Below are 17,016 nucleotides of genomic sequence, written 5' to 3' on the forward strand. Positions count from 1 at the left end.
CCAGTGTAAATCCGTATAGTCCCACCAGGTTTTAGGTTTGACTTTGGTGCTGAGTGTCTCCTGCCTCCACTTCACGAAGAGGGAAAAGATATTGGGGAAGAAATGTAAGATGGGTACAAGGAGGCTTATGGACTAGGAGGACAATCTCCATTCCTACTTTGCCTGTGGACTTGACCCCTTTCCAGATGCAGAAGTAGCAGATGATCCACGCCAGCAGGAGACACAGAGCCAGCTCCCAGCGCACAGTGCCCAGTTTGTGAATACCATCCGTAAGTCCCAGGACTCGCTTCCTGCCGGTGTCCAGGGACAGGGAGAGAAGCATTAACGCCCCAGACCCCACTCATCCATATAGACCTTTCCCATATTACCGCATTCAAAGACTTAAGAGACTACCCACAACACATCTGCCCAGGGCTCCCAGCCATGTGAATCACCCCAGCTCTGCCTAGGGCTCCCCGCTCTGTCGTTCCTGCTGATGCTGCTCCACTGTGCCCTGTAGCTGGCCCAAGCACTCCCACTCTCCAAGCCCATGGCGCCGTGCCCGTCAGACCCATGCAGCACAAAATCACCCCCTGTCCCACATTGCTCCCCTTCCTGGCAGCTGCCCAGCAGACACTACTCAATCCAAAGCAGGCCACCAATGCCACCATCACCCCATGGCCACTGCTCTTCCTCTGGCCTCCCCATACACTATGGACACCCTATATATAAGCATAAACAGCCTTTATGATTCCTATGCCCTTCCTTCAGCCTCATTCCCTGAAGACTCGCCATCATGAAGGTAGGCCATACAAGAGGTCAGCACTGTAGCTCATTCAGTCCCAGCAGCCCAACCCCACACTTAGGATTCCTCTACACACCTTTCCCCAAAGCAGCTCCCTTGGGGCCACCTTGCCCTTGCAACCTGTGCAGAAAACCTGAACAACCATTTCAGAGGGGTCACAGTTCTCGCTGAACAGTACATGCAAAGAATAGGGCAGGAGAGGGGTTCTGGCACTGTGTGGACTCTTTCTGCACCCATGGGTGCATCTCATCTCACATCTCTGTGCCCTGTGATGGCTGCAAGGGACAAAGGACACTGAACTCTCGCAGAGGCACTTTAAGTGCCATAAATGAAAAAGAAAAATACTGCTGAAGCTGAGCCTCTGGCACCCCTCTTCCTTATGAAACCTTCCTCAGTTGAGCGTGGAGAGGCAGTGTGGCCCCTGCAGCCATTTCAACCTCTCCACGCTGCAGTGATGACCCCTTCTGGGACACTGTCTGGCCTGCTGTAGGACTCCTCTCTCAGAGGCGTTTTATTGCCTCCAGCCCCATGACTAAACCTCCCCAAGCCCCTCTCTGGCATCTCACCCATGTGCAGCAGATCCCTGCTCTCCAGGAATGAGCCTGACCAGCCTGATGGACCACTTCCCTTTGGCACCAAGCAAGACATGGTCAGAAGAAGAGAAAAGGCAGTTTTGTCCCTTTCTGTTTCACTGTAGAAGACTGTTCAGTCTGCCCTGACCTCTCATGCTTGCCTGCCAACAGTAGCCTGCAACACCCAACACTAGTACCCCCTGCTTACAGCAAGCCCTTATCTTGTTTTGGTGCCTCTTTCTGTAGCCACACTCACCCAGGCACCTCAGTGCCAGAAAGGGAACATGCCTGTGCGTGTGTGCACACGAGCACCCCTGGGCAGGCACTCTGCGAGCAGCCTTTGGGTTGTATCTAGTCCTCGTGCCCTTGGGCTCTGTGCCAATCTCCTTGGCAGCTCGGTGCATTGTGCTTCCCATGTTTGGGTCCAACATGTGGCACCTCACTTGGTCCTACAGAGACGCGCAGCCCTCCCCCCACATACTTCTACAGCTGCAACCTTTGGATGACAGAGGAGCCTGAACAGGGGGAAAGCGATCACGTACTCCCAAAACTCAATCATTGGGGAGGTGGCGTTCGCAGGCAAGGTCCTGTTGTCCAATCTGGAGCTATTCAGAATGTCCACACAGAGATCTACCAAAAGAAAAGGAAGCTGATGAGCCAGAGAAATTCTCCAAGGCTCCTCCATGAGGGATGCTCCTTCCCCTCTGTACCCTAACCCTCACTCTGGCAGCACACAGACCCTTCACCCCGTGCTATAGAGCATCTCATTAAACTCTTGCATCTCATTAAGCATCTCATTAAACTCTGGCTCTCCTCAGCTACGAATCCCAATCCAGCAGTAGCCAGAGGGCTTCGGGAAGGGGAGAGGGGAAGGAGAGAGCAATTCCCTGCCAAATGGAAACCAGATAGCTGCAAAATATAGATTATTGAGGCATAGCCACTATGAGTAGCCAGGACAGAAAATCCCATCCTCCTCCCACACCATGCACCATTCCTTGTCCACACATGCACGCATATGCTCACACATGCCACAGATGCCTTCATGTTCCATTCTGCCATCCCCAACCCTGTCACATACCATGAAATTACTAAAAACAGAGGAGATGCCGTGCATCCAAGAAATGCACCTCCTCTTTCATTTGGCACGCAAAAGACAATTCACCAGAAAACCAAGGAAGCCCAGCTCTGGCTGGGAAGCTTCTGCCTGTTAAGAGCACATCTGTGGCTTTCCTCACAAACAAACCCATGCTGGGGGAGCTGAAGGAATTAAATCCACTCTTTAAAAGGCTGGTTACCTCTGCTGGGATGAAGGGGCAAAGGAAGCTGTCAGTGAACAGCCCATGGGGTGGAGAAATTTAACACATCACAGAAATTAATCATCTGACCCAAGAGAAAAAGGGAGGGAACCGAGCTGCTGCCAAAGCCCTTTCCAGCCTAGCTTTCCACTGAAAGCAAAACGACCTGTTCAACATGGTAAAAAAGACCTGTCAAGGACATCAGATCCATGAGGGTTACCTCACACCTACCCCATCTTCCTGGGCACAGCCCAAGTGCCTTGAATAAAACCGAAGCCAGGTCTTCTCTGCTGGGCACAGTTATGTGAACTGTGGGCATGAGGACATGAGACCCCTGGCCAATGTAATGGTATAGAGGCTTATATGGATGTGATTAGACCAGAAAAATGGTGCCTTTAGAGTCTTGTGTTACTGGTTCCTGCATTGGGAGACCTGTACTGCCAAAATCATCCAGTGCAGGCCTGGTCTGATTTAGCCAAAAGCTGAGTGCGCAAGGGAAGCTGTTCAGTACATGGCAGCAACTGTCCCAGTAACTCTGAAGGAGTGGGGTAGAGTAAGGGAATCGTGAGATAAACTGTTGTACCAGAGCTAATGAAAAGTCCTGCCATGTGAGGAGGACTCTTGATTGGCTTGAAAACTCTTCCAACCCACTTACCTCTCCTGCTTGCCAGAAAATGCGGATTTTTCAGTGAAATCTCAACACCCAAAACATCTCCATGTGGAAATAGTTTTCCTGTCCCCTGCTGCTAGGCATAGGGTCATACCACTCATCCTTCCTGACATTTACCCATGGTGAATGAAGACAGTCGCCTTTGTAGGAGTCCCTAGCCACATTGCAGCTCATGAGAGCTTTTTATCTGAATAAAAAATATTTTCTACAAAACCCAAATAATTTCTGGGAATTGGGAAGGAGCTAGGAGCTGACCAAGGGAAAGTGTACCTGAGTTCCAGGGGTTATTGCAGCTGGCCCATGGTAGCACTGTGGTGAAGGAGCTGAACAGGTAGAAGAGTGCCCAGGACAGGATGATGATGTAGTAGATATTCAGGTAGCACTCGATGACTTGTGAGGCATATCCAATTCCTGTGAAGGAAAGCAAAGGAGGTGAGGATGGGGCTGCCAACCAACTCCCAACATGTCGGGCTTAACCCCAAACAAAGACATAGACTATGCCATGGTAAGAAGGGTGCAACACCAACCACATGGCTCACTAGAGAATAGGGCAAGACCTACTTCAGGAAAAGAGAAAGGATTTTGTGACTGTGCATGCAGACAGGAAACATTGTTGATATCTCTAGACAGGTCTATGGTGGAACAGAGAGAAAACCTTTCGCTGATGGGAAAACTTTTTTCTGACCACTACCATGCCACTGCATTACGCTGCCTCTCCTGCAGGAAAGCCAGCTCTAGCCTTTAAAGAAAAGAAATGCAGGTGAGTTTCCTCCTTCTGGAAAGACTCAGGCAAAAAAGGTTCTCATAGCTGATATACATCATGCATAAAGTATGGTGTTGGGGCAAAAGTACAGACTTAGGAGCCGAACTCTGGTCTTGGGTCCTGCTTGTGTCCATCGCTCACTAAGACATCAGAATGGTAATCGGGTCAGAAAGACCCAATTCATTTGTTTAAAACTGGTTGTCGGTGCCCTTTGAGATGCCACTGCTGTCCACCTCCATGCCCCATGCCAAAGCACAGGGGTCTCCAGTGCAGGAGGTCCCGGACTGCCCAGGGAGTTTCAAATAGCACTACACACCTGTGCTTGAGCAAACTAACCAGGCCTTTAATCTGCCTGAGCACAGGTTTCTCTGTCTGCAAAACATGGGTAATAAGCTCTCCTCTGGACAGGAGAATTGTGGATGTTAGATTCATTAATGCCATTAAACAACCTTCCCCAGGGCCCCAGGAGCCCTGGTTCTTATACCTGTGCTTTAAGCACCACCCCAGCCCATCTCTGGGCTGTCAGACTGGTGCATGTTTTGTGATCCCCCTCTGTCTGCAGGACACCAGCCTGCAAACGCTGCCACAGCAGCCTTGGGCACAGCGATGGGCAAGGAAAGCACCATAAGACAGCCAGCCTTCCTCATCCTCTTCTTTTTTCAGTATTTGTCCTGGACTACATGCAGGTGTTTGTTTGTGTATTGACACTTCCATCCTCCTCCTCCTGCTTGCTGGCCATTCTGCTCTCCTCTCTCCTGGGCTCTGAGCATCTCAAAGCAGAGACCATCGCTCAGCTGGACCAGCACAGCCCCCAGCCAGCACCACATGCCCTCAGTCACCTACGGGGGAGTCGGGGCACTGCCCCTGCACACGCAGCAGTCACCAGGAGAGATAACAAGGCTGGGAGAGAAAGGAAGGGAGGGAGAATAAAAGAGAAAGAAAAAAACAGAATAACATTTCCAAAAAAGGCTCCGAGCCACTAATTGTTAGAAAGTGCTGCCAGCAATTCCCATAACTTGACTCACCTTCAAAGATGGGACAGATCTTCCTCCAGGCAGTGACCCCTCCCTGGCTGGTATACTGCCCCAGTGCCGTCTCCAGGAAGAACAGGGGGATCCCACAGGTGAAAAGGAAGATTAGGTAAGGGATGAGGAAGGCTCCTGCAGAGAGGGGTGAGATGCTGCCTCAGAAACCTCTTTAAAACCTTATCCCCACCACCCCTTGCCAGGTACCTGGGGCCACAGCTGGAATCGGCTAGATAAACGCAAATATTTCTCTGAATTAACTGCAACCTCTGCTAAAAAACCAAGGTCTCCAACACCATCATTTCTCAGAAAAAAAATGCAAGCGTGGTCTGTCTTGTGCTACTGCAGTACTTCTGTGTTTGGTCTTGGCCAAAACCTAGAGGTAAGGAGTAATCAGGCAAGGGGAAAAAAAAGACAGCGCTGGAGAAATTCTCCCTGCTTCACTCTCCTGACCTCATTCTAGCTTTCAGCAGGAGTCAGACGAAGCAAAAGGAGTCCTTGTTTCATATAACCACACTTGTTCTGCCTTTCCCAGGAGTCACAGCAAAACTCCCACATGCCCAGAGGATACAAACCTGGAGGCTGGTGACATTTCTTGGTAAGTAATAAATTTGCTGGGATATAAATTTGCTTGAAACATATTTCACGTCAAATTTGAAAAGCAGTTTGCACCAGAATGGAAATAGGGGAAGGGCAACAGAGTATCTTTCCATCATTTTCAAAATGAAAAAATTTAACTTCTCTCTTCAAATTCAATTTTTTATTAAAATATAGAGAAATGTCTTCAGAGAAATCAGACTGAAATAGCCCTCAGATTAACCCTTGATGAAATGGAAGAGGAAGGGGAGAGAAAGCAGGTTTTTTTTCAGAAACAATGACCAACAAATATAATGCATCAGAAAAGATAAACCAAAAAAAGGGGGGGTTTAATGCCCTGTTCAGCTGTCTGAACCTTTTTTCCCTTCTTTTTGGTTCTGCTGCCAAACTGAAACACCCGATATTTTCGCTGTTCTGCTTAAAACTGCTCCTGAGATCTCAGTTTCACTGCTGACCTTCCTTCTAGCACCTCACAGTCTTTCTCCCCATCATTAGTGTAGGTTTTCACACTTTCTCTCCTCTCCAAACAGGCCAAGGTGACTGCCTTCCTTGCTGGAACAACTGTCAAGGACTTGCCATCCCATACAGTAAACTTTGGGTCATGAGTACCTCCCACTGCCAGTGTCTGGAGAGCACCTTGGCTGTTTGCAACAGAGATGAGGGCCCCTTTCTCAGCCAAGCCAGATGTTGTCCCCCAGGCCCTTTCCTCCCCTGCCAGCACAGGCATTTGCACTGAAATTCCTTCCCATGACAATTAGCAATACTTCCCTTTGTTTTTAAGCCAACAATGTTACAATAACAAACAACATCCAAATTTCCCCTAAACACAGCTGTGCTGTAGCTACAGGGGACCTGGGGCCAGAGGGAGGGAGGCTGCTTCGCAGCGTCAGTCCAGGTTTGCAGAGCAGGGAATGGGAACTGCATGTGCTAAACTAGAGGCAGCTGCTGCTTTTGGTACTGCAAGACATCTATCTGTATGCCAAATCTGCAAGACAGCTTTATTATCCTGCACACACATGAGCCTTTCAGCAGGTCCCAGACCCTCTCCTCTGATACTATTTGTCCCAGAGGTTGATTCATTTTGGTCTCTGAGTAATGACGGCTTTCTCACACCTCTATTGTCTTTCTTAACCTTCCCAGGGCAGTTACCAGCTGAAACTCCAGTTGTGATCTCCTCCCCAGTTTGCTGCTCCGCTGGAAAAGACTTGCCCTGAGAGGGGCCTCCAGAAACAGACCCTCTTTCCTGACAAGTCAGTAACGAGTTCGGGATGCTGAGCAATTAGATCAGGTTTGAAAGTGCAACCATAGGTAAGTTTACGCTCAGTTGCTTTACAGCAACTTAGCACAGTTCTTCTTATGACATCTGTCTTTACAGCTTTATAACCGTCTCACTATATAGGAAGGTGGAGAAAGATCACAGGACAGCAGTCTTCAGTTTGGGTCGGGGAATGTGTGTTGGGCAGGGGAGACATTTATAGGTGGAAAATGTCTTTTTTGAAATTTCAAGGACTTTTCAGTGGCGAGAATACCTTTGAGTGTCATGGGAAAGACAGTGCCTTGTCCCGTACTAGTTTGTTGGCCGTCTGGTTCCCTACAGCACTAGAGAGAGAAATGTACCTTCTACAGTAGTAGCATACTTTCTGCAATGGCAGTGTGTGAGCTGTGAGGGAAGGACTCTCTCATCCTAATCTTTCCCAAGCCTAGCCTTGTTGGCCTCTGAATCACAGCCCTAGGTATTCCAGAGTAGTTTAATTTAAAAAAAAAATATTCAATAGATATCTAAAATGAACAAAAGTAGCCTTTTCTCTTACACTAATTAGCATACAAATTGCAAGGACTACTGAACCAGGTACCATAAGCATAAACTATGTGAAGATATCATCTGAGCTCAGGAAGGAATTTTCCATGCAAAAAACATGACTTCTGTCTCAAACGTCACTGCAGAATGGACTGTTCAATCAGATGCACCACTAGTGTTTACTAACTCGTGCTGGTCTGATTTGCTCTTGGTACCTCCAGTGCCTACCATTAAAACCTCAGAGAAGTAGACTGGAGGATCTGCTAAAAACCATCCCAAGTTCAAGAAAAACTCCTTCCATTTTCTTTAACCATCCTCTTATCCAACCCCCACTTGGTTCAGAGGAGACATTGTATTGACTCCTGCTTGATTTGGATAAACTCCAGTAACAGCACAGGGGACAGGAATTTGGTAGTCCTGGGATGAACAACAGCTGAATCACTCATCCATTGGTGACAGATCACAGCACCTTGGGAAAGAAAGGCCTTTGTGGCACGGTCTGCAGAGAAAGGAAGTTTAAAGTGGGGGGAACATGCAAGGCCCAAAGCGTTATTTCAAGGTGTCTCTAGAGAACAAGAACAAAAGAGAAGTTATTGCTGTATTTGACATGTAATTTATTATTCCTCCTTTTCTTTTATAAAGTTAGATTTTGATTCACCAAGAAAAGTTAGTGACAGTCAATTATTCCCTTCCTCTTTCCCAGTTTCATTTTATTGTTATGAGAAAGTTTAATTTTTAACCATGTAATGATCTTATTGCAGTGTTATCGGAAAAGGAGAGTCATGCAAGAAACAAAAGGAAAGGGGAACAAACTCTTCCTGGGGACGGCTTTTGCTAGCAGTGGGTTGACCACTGGGAGAACTGTTCCTGGGGAAGAGGTAGCAACGTCCTCCTTCTTCCTGTCCTCTGAGAAAATCATTCACATGCATGTTCTCCGAGATGGCCCTTCCATCTTATATTTGCCTATATGACAAGCCAAGGTGCTTCAGCGTTTGGTATCTGGTACCCTCCCTCATTTCTTTAACTGATCGAGTTGTACTGACACAATAAAATATTGCGTTTCTCTAATAACCACAGGGCAGCCAGCCCTGTGAGAGGAGCTGGTGGGAGATCAAGTGCCCTGGAGAAGGAAGCGGGCACCCAGGTGCAAGGAAGGGGGGGTTCAAGGCCTTGGCAAGGATACCGGTGCCATCAAAGCCTTTCCTCCTCTGTAACAAGGGCCTGAGAGAGGTGGGGGTGACACAGAGGGTGGGAAAAGGGAATTACGTAGAAGGAGATTGCTGCTGGCTTTTTGCCCACTCACAGTTTTCTGATAGTTTCAGAAGACCATCTGTCTCTCGAGATGCTCAAGAGCCTTGAAGAGTTACTAAAGTTCAATTCAGCATCCAAACTTGGGACAGCTGCTTTGAGAAAGTGCCCGCTTTTTCCAGTGCCCGCTAGGGAACTGGATTGACCCCTCAGCACTATTCCTCCTGGTTTTAGCAGGAGCTAACTTGCTGGAGGACAGGGCAAGGAAGTGCATGTAGGGGCACATAAGGCATAGGAGAAATGGGTCCTGGCATGCATGTGTCTCGTCATGCCTACAGACCTAGGACCACTCATGCATGCTGTGAACTTACCACCGCCGTTCTTGTAGCAGAGGTACGGGAACCTCCACACGTTACCCAGACCGATGATCTCCCCAGCCACAGACAGCACAAATTCCATTTTGCTACTCCACTGGCCTCTCTCTTCCATTTCCTCCTTTTTTATCTCTTCAGGAACTTCAGTGGCCCCATTGGGCTCTCCTTCCTTAGCCGCAGCTCTTGTCATGGCTCTGTGGGACAGAGCAAAAAGAGAGCATGGGACATAGGGAGCTGCTGTGGGACACACTAGTTGGAAGAGGAGGGAGGGAACCAGTCACCACAACAGATGTGTTCCTAGTATGACCATGAGGTTCTCCTCATCTTGGGAAAATGGCTTATTTAGCATCAGGATGAAGCATTTTCCCCAGGTTATGTCTGTGGAACAGAAAGTCTGTTCTGAAGGGACAGAGGAAAGGTCACTGGTCAGGTGAGAAGGACCCACCCGCATCACCCCTTCACTGGACTCACCCCCAAATTCACCCTTCCCCACCACAGGACCCTTCCTCATCCTTCCCAGACCACCAGCCTTACTGTACCTCCAGCTGCCCCTCCGTACATTGACTAAATGTTCTGCATCTCCACTGCTGCTGGAAACTTGGCTGGGACTTTGGAAACAGCAGTTCAGAGGAAAAGAAAAGGAGCTGGAGCTGAAGCAGTGCATGGGGGCAGGAGTTTCCTTTCCCCGTGTGCTTTATACCGCAACTGTCTTCTTCTGGAGTGGTTTCAGAGAGAAGGATAGAAATCTTGCGGACTAATAGTCTGAACAAGAATGGACAACCTACCATCTTATTTCAAGGTATTGCCAGGAACGCTGTCTTTGACCCCCTGGACACCATGTTACACTACCATACAGCCTGCCACCTCAGCAAAACGCACACACGTTTATTTGACTGAGGCTCCCTTCAATAGCAAACAGGCATGAGCAACAAACCTCCCGCTCCATGCCCAACCCTGCAAAAAAAACAGAGCAAGGAAACAAAGTCCCTGAGATGAGCAAAAGGACCTCATACTTGTGAGGTGTTTCAGGTCTGGACAAGGGTGTACTAAGATTAGACAAGCTCAATTATTGCAGTGAAAAGGTTAGTAGGAAAAAGCCCAGCCATGGAAACATAGAGCAAAGTCACTGTTGGAGGAGGCACGTTGAACGTGGCTGGGCCTGTAGGGTGGTACAAGGAAGATGTTCTCCGGTCTGTACTAAATCCTGAATTATGTTTAGCATCATCTTAATTAAGCAAAGTTAGTGGCTGCTTGTTACAAGATACAATTTTCTATCATACACAAAGTCCTTTAATTGGTTAGTTAATTTAAATCTAGCCAAAATTCACACAGATCAGATTGAATCTTCTTGTTGACAACATTTTCATATTGTTTACAGGCATTTGATTATGAGAAGAAACTAAAGTGTGAAGAGAGAAAGCTCCCTTTGACGTAGCTAAAAAAATTCTCCTCAAAAGCTTGCTCTAATGAGTTACCCAAGGTAGGGATGCACATGTGAGTCCAGCCAGAAAGCACAGACGTAACACAAGCAGGGTAGCTGATGAACTATGCCAGGGAAGCCCTAACTGTAGCTACATCTCGCTGGTGGCATTACTGAGCAGAAGTTGGCCTTTGAAGGGGTGACTGGCATCAGCAAGGGATACACATTTCCATGTTGGGATTAGGAAACTACACTGGAAACAAGCCTCTCCAAAGCAGCAGCATCTCATGCTAAAGGCTTCCATTCCTACCAGCTGCGAGTGCTAAGAAATCAGGGCTTTGTTCCTTCACATTAACTTTCAGATTCAGTTTGCTGGTGGTTTGACAGGTTTTTTAATAGCACATCTATCATTCCCTTGTTGCCTCCTGAGGGGACATCTCCATCTCCAGGGAGCAGCAGGGACAGCAATCTGCACCACCCACACTACTTAACTCTTCTTCCTCTGCCCCCGGATCTGCTCTGGACCACGTCAGCTTGCTCTCTCCCAGGCAAAGTCCAAGCACAGCTCTGGAGGTGGTTCAGTCCAGGGACCTCTCCCAGGCAGCACAATGAGCAAGACCTCACCACGCTTGATGACCTCTATCCAATAGGACCACCAAACCTATCCATCAACCTTTTGCACCAGGATGGTGCACCAGGACCAGGATGGCAAACCATTTCCTCCCTCCTTGTGCCTAGTCTCTCTCCAGTCATCTCCCTCCAGGCTAGCATCAGGGTATAAGCCATCTCATGGGGACTAGGGACTACCAGGGAGTCTGAGCTTACTGGGAATAAAAGCAAGTGTGGTCCTAACATCAAACTGGCCCAGTAGCCTAGAAATACCATGGCACTTGTTTTGGTGTAGTTTTCAATGAGGCAAAGGGGAAGCAGGAGCAGGAACTGGTTGGCCATGCTTGCACTTACTTCATACAAGACAGCATCATTACCACTGTGTCTCATTTGCTTCTGTAAGTTTCCCAGTGCAAATGAAATTATTTCCTAAATGCTAACCCTCTGGATACATCAGGCCCTGGGGCAAAGAAAGATGCTTGCATATGAAAAGACAACTTCTATTGAATGTTCATCACAAAGCAAGCAGTTTTTGGCACAAGGCATGTTTCCTCCCTCTGTCATTCAAGTAAAGAAAGGAAACCACATCTCACAGTGTAATACACCAATTGCTCTCTAAATGCCCATGGCAACAACAGTCTTTGTTCCCCCATCTGCCTTGGTGCTGAAGGGCCCATTCTATTCTCTTTGAAATCAGCAGCAGATTTCCACCGACTCTGAATGCAGGGGGCTGAATCCCATGCAAGGCATTAACACTGCCTTTAGTAAGAGGGGCTGCAGCAAGAACAGGGGAGCATAAACCATGGAGGAGGGCAGCCAGGGATCAGCAAAGACCATCCTCCAGGCTATATAGCTGCCTCTTCAAAAACATTGCAGAAAGATTCTGGTCCCTTCTTAAATTTGAGAGGTTTTTAGAGTTATTTCCAATAAGGGCTTACACATAGGCAGTACCGCTGTGGGCACAACCAGTCTCAGTGTCAAATGCAGATGCACCAGGGCACTAAGGAAGCAACCTCCCTTTTTTCTCCAGCCCCTGCCCTTTATGGTCCATATGCTGGAAAGCACCTATTTACTGGCATGGCTTGCGCTGCCCCAAACCCACCATGTACTACAGCACGTGTGTATCTATGCTTGAGTGTGCTGCTGAAGCAGTTCTCCAACAGGCTTATACAAACCTCTAACCCCACATTTAAAGAAGGGTGCAACCCAGAAATCAAGGCACACACCCTAAATGTTGGCTGGTGCAGAGCTAGCAGCTCTGCAGCTCACCAACAGCTCACCAGCACGGAGGTCCTCCCAGTGCCAACTTTGCCCCCTTCACTTAGCTCGCCTGCTGGGTTGGATCGGGAGGTGGAAACATCAGGTCCTCCAGCCAGTCTTTTCTCAGCTTCTGAAGCCTAGGCAAGGCCCCTTTCCCCACTGCCTGCTCGCAGCAAGGCCTGCCAGCTGGCTAATCAGTTCATTCAGATGCTGCAGCACAGCCTCCTCGTCTTTGAGAGGAGCAGAGCTTCACGCACTGTCAAATGTGAGAGAAAAAATAACACATACTTAATGAAATGTGTTTGATCTGTCACAGTCTTTGGCACGTTCCAATTTGCTGCAGTCCAGGGCACATTATCAAGTACAATGATGCTTAAGTCTGGGCTTATTGAGGATGTCATGAGAAGCTGACAGGAGAGGACTTAGCTAATTCTTTGCTTTTATTCTTTTAATGCAAGGTGGCTCCAAGAGCCAGCCATTATTTTTACTAATATTTGTGTTTTACCTGTTTTTGTGTTAGACCTGTTTCACACATGGGGGTGGGGGAAGATCACAATCAGGGAGTCAGCTCCTCTCACCTAACCCCAGGAAGGCAATGCCCTGAGTGCCAGCCCGCAGCCTCCACCCTGTCACCAGCCCCCACCTCAGGGACACCTGGACCAGGGCTTTGGCTCTGCACCTGTCCTCTGACTCCTGAATAGGCCAACACAAAGGACAGAAGCTGGGACGCTGCAGTAGGGAACAGGGCTGGGACAAACACAGACCAGCAGGGCAGATGCAGCACTTGTGGCTTCATTTTCCTGTTTTAAAAAGGGGGAAAGCACCCTGGTTATGGAATCAAACCTTTTTAACTGGGAACAGGTGGTAGATTAAACCAGTGCCTAAAGTTTTGGCCCTTCGTGCCATGAGCTTCAGCTTCTCCCTTCCCAGACAAAGCGACGCACAGCATTACACATTCCCACTACTTCCCTCTCTGCTTTGCCTGCTGTTTCTATGAGAAAGCCTATTCACACACCTCCTGGCTCTTTTCCTGAACATCTAATCCTACTGTGCCCCTGCCCTATATGTTCTCAGGCCAGATGGGGACTCAAATGACTTCTTGTTTCCAGCTAGGAACAATTTGGCTCTCCCACAGCAGCCACAGCCACCCACTGTGTTACATCCTCCCTGACAGGCAGACATTTTCTTCTCCCTTTGGATGCTCCTCTCCTCAGTACACGAGTTCAGAGAAAAGACTTTGCCCCTTGCTGTCTGCCTGCACTTTTTCTGCTGTTCCTTCACCAAAGTTTGGAGAAAAATCCTCTGACTCCTTTGTTCCCAGCCTCTTTTTTCCCTCTGCCATAAAGTTTTTCCAACTGTTAAGATGCCACCTGACGCAATCCACAGTCTACCCCTCTCCTGGACCCACTCAGCCATCACCACCACCACCTTCCCTCCTCAGCTCCCTCTGACCTTGCCAGTCTCTTCTACAGAGGTGCCCTGCTGTATTTTCAACCCTTTGAGGAGGTGCCTTTTTCCAGGCCTGGAGTACCCTTTGCAGACATGACCCCCAGCCTGCCGTCTTCCCACAGAGAGGAGGGAGCTTCCTCTGTGCCCGGTGCAACAGGCAGCTCTGTATGAAACGGTACTGGACTTGGTACTGGGCTTGGTGCACGGACACAGCCACATTTTTCCCCACGAGATTTATTGCTGAGAAAATAAGAATACACCTGGATTCCCCCAGGCACTGGAAAGAGAGCAGGCAGCATGTAGGCAGCCATAAACACAGACCACACCAAGAAGTTCCCTTCTTCAGTATTTGAATGAGGTAGCCCAGTCTCCCCCTGGTCACGAATTTTGGGCTGTGTTTGTCCCAGACCTACCACCATGGGATCCTTCAAGTATGGCCACAAAAGGCAAGGAAAGCCAAGGACACCTCTGAAGTGCTGTTGACACTCACCAGTTGGGTCTGATGTGCGGAACGCACGATGCAGAGATGCAGGAGAACAGTGTTTGTTGTCTTTATTTGGGAACAAGCTGCAACTAAACGGGGGAGGCAGGAATCAGAAAAAGAGGAGAATGAAAGTGTCCTTTGAAAGCAAATCATGGTGGTATCCTCAGCCTCTCCCAGGGCAAAAAGGGCTTATTCAGGGTTGCTCAGCTGAGACAAGGAACAAGAGAAAGATGAGAGACATGAAGGAGAAGCCACCTGGCGTTTTGGCACCAGAGGAAAAAGCCATTAGAGATTCTCCTAAAGCTTTTCTTCCCGCAAACTTACTGCCTGTTCCCGACTGCCATCACACAGGAGCTCCTACTGCTGGGAAGTTAGCATCCTCCGTTTGACCTCTTCTGCTGTTTTATCTTAAGGCAAATGAGAGGAGTACAATCTCAAGAGTGAACAGTGAAACAGAGCGAACAGTGAACAGAGATGTCATTAAAAAGCAGCCAGTAACACTTATTAGAGGAAGCACAGTTTTAAAGCACCTTTGGACACTTGTAGGTTCTGCCTGAGCTGCAGAAAGCAGAATCACAGGTGACGCTGCAGACAGCTGCACTGCATTCATATTTCTTGGTTTCATTTTGAAACAAGCAGCGACCAAGCATGTAAACTGCAATTTAAGGCGGGGAGGGAGGAATCGGAAAGTAAGCAGGCTGGGCTGTGTTACAAAAGGAGGAGCAGGAGGACACAGAAAATTCTCAGGTTGCACAGTATGAGCCAGCAGTTAGTCCGCAGCTGAAATCCTGCATTGCATTTCTATGGCGGGAGGCGGGGGCGGTTGTGGGAGCAGAGGCAGAAAATCAGGGCTCAGTGAGGAACAGCAGTGCCAAGGTACAGTTTAAGGAACAAACCCGGCTAGATTAGTGCATGGAGGTTGCTACTGGAATAGGTCGTATCTGCAAGATGGACAGGAAAATATTACCAGTAGAAGTGCTTTCCAGCCAATCTAAGAGCAGCTACATGAGTGGGGACGGCTGCTTCAACCACTGCTGTTTCCAAACCCAAATGCTGCTGGAGACCGGCTCACTCCAGCTGCAAAAAGGAGAAAGGCAAGGGAAGATGTAGCAAGAGAAAAACCGATCAACTCCAGGATGGCAGTCAAAATTAAAATGCCTTTAATTTCAAGCTGTTGAAAGCTAGTTGGCTTCTTTACACCTTCTAATTAACTTCCAGGTTGTGTGGGCTGCAGGGCATTCTCAAAGCATCTGTTCAGCAAGGTTCATGGGGCACAGGAGGCTGTCACAAGGATCAGATCCTGCTTACATTTTCTCCAATGCGAAATAAGAGCAATGCTTCTGCAGTCAGTGAGTTTGCTGCTTACTGACACCAGCAAGAGTGAGATAAGAAGCAACTGTGAGTTTACTAATGACATGTACATCTGTGATACAAACTGCAAGGATTATAGAGCGTCATCCTTCAGAGCACACACACCCAGCTCAGGAGGGGACCAGATGGCTCCTGCCCTGTCCTCTGCTGCCAGGACAGGAGAGCCTCCCAAGTACCTAACAATGGCTGGACTTTCCTGAGGATCAGTGGCAAATCCCTTGCTAAAAGCAGTGTAGGCTGTTGTTCTCAGTGCCAGTTCAGTCTCTGTTGATGTCCGTGGCTCACCATTCCCACTCTGGGCTACAGAGACACAGAGGTGGTTTCTTACTTCAGCCTAGAAAAAAAATCAAGACTAACTGATGAAGTCCATGAATGGGGTGTAAATATGATCAGAAACCGGCCTTTGCCTTTGCATCAAACCAGATACTCTCAAGACCTCCACTCAGCCCATAGTCTGGTTGTATCCGCTGTCACATAGCAGGAGCATGCAACCACAGCAGAATCCATCTTTCTTACAGAGCACCACAGTGACAGGTCTCCTACAGACACAGAGCCAGCCTGGCCCCAGCCTGGCCCCAGTGGAGCCCCTAGAGACACCCACCTGGTGGCTGGAGGTGTCTGGCCAAAGCCCCGCAGCTGCATCAGGCTTGCTCAGAGGTCCTCGTGCACAACCGAAGTGTGGGGACAGCATGGCTCCTGTCACTGGCTGGAGGAGCGGAGCAGGTGAACGGCACAGAGGGTGAAAGCCACGCTGCTCCGGCACCCGCTCTGCAAACAGGCGCAGCAGGGGCACGGCCGGTCAGCGACCTGTGGTGCAGCGCAGAGGTGCCCCACAGGGACAGGACAGAGTCCACAGGAGGGGACACGGTGGGTACAGAGCTGCCACCTCACTGGGGCAGCAAATTCACAGAGCAAGGCATGCCACCTGGCAGTCCTGGGCAGGTCAGGTGAAGGGAGGGAGGCTGCTAGCCCCCAGCACTGTGGCTTGGCCGCCTGCTGCTGACCCAGGTCAACCTGAGGCTGGAGGCCGAGGGGTTAGGGAAGGGTGGGCAGCAAAGCAGCTACCCTCTGCAGGTGCATGCGGGCCCGTGCAAAAATCTTAACCTCTGCAGTGCATAAAATCTGAACCTTGCAGTTGCTTCCCTGGGGCTGCTGCTTTGGGGCAGGAGAGCAGAGGAGCCAGCACCGCTGGTAGCCAACGTCTCCAAAAGTCTGCGGTTCAGAGGCAGGAGAGTAACACAGGGGATTTGGCATCACACTGCTCTAGGCACTTCTAGCTAAACTCCCCCAGGCAGGC

General features: G+C 49.1%; 1 protein-coding gene across 6 annotated transcripts in view; it reads right to left on the bottom strand.

The window, feature by feature from the left end:
* Positions 1–17,016, bottom strand: part of SLC6A12 (solute carrier family 6 member 12) — a 46,988-nt gene that overhangs the window by 28,265 nt on the left and 1,707 nt on the right. The window contains exons 1-8 of one of the 6 annotated variants that reach the window (XM_076340915.1): positions 16,321–16,368; positions 15,316–15,425; positions 14,673–14,755; positions 9,124–9,320; positions 5,110–5,244; positions 3,592–3,732; positions 1,899–1,986; positions 158–290 (exon numbers count right to left, since the gene is read on the bottom strand). In XM_076340915.1, the coding sequence (XP_076197030.1) occupies positions 158–290; positions 1,899–1,986; positions 3,592–3,732; positions 5,110–5,244; positions 9,124–9,320; positions 14,673–14,692 (714 nt within the window). In that variant the 5' untranslated portion in view covers positions 14,693–14,755; positions 15,316–15,425; positions 16,321–16,368. Of the gene's footprint in view, positions 1–157; positions 291–1,898; positions 1,987–3,591; positions 3,733–5,109; positions 5,245–9,123; positions 9,321–12,435; positions 12,672–14,354; positions 14,402–14,672; positions 14,756–15,315; positions 15,426–16,320; positions 16,385–17,016 lie in introns of those variants that run through there. The other 5 variants (XM_076340905.1, XM_076340944.1, XM_076340934.1 and 2 more) reach the window with 5 other exon arrangements.

The sequence above is a fragment of the Aptenodytes patagonicus genome, chromosome 1 (genome assembly GCF_965638725.1).
Source record: "Aptenodytes patagonicus chromosome 1, bAptPat1.pri.cur, whole genome shotgun sequence".
In the NCBI taxonomy this organism is placed as follows: Eukaryota; Metazoa; Chordata; class Aves; order Sphenisciformes; family Spheniscidae; genus Aptenodytes; species Aptenodytes patagonicus.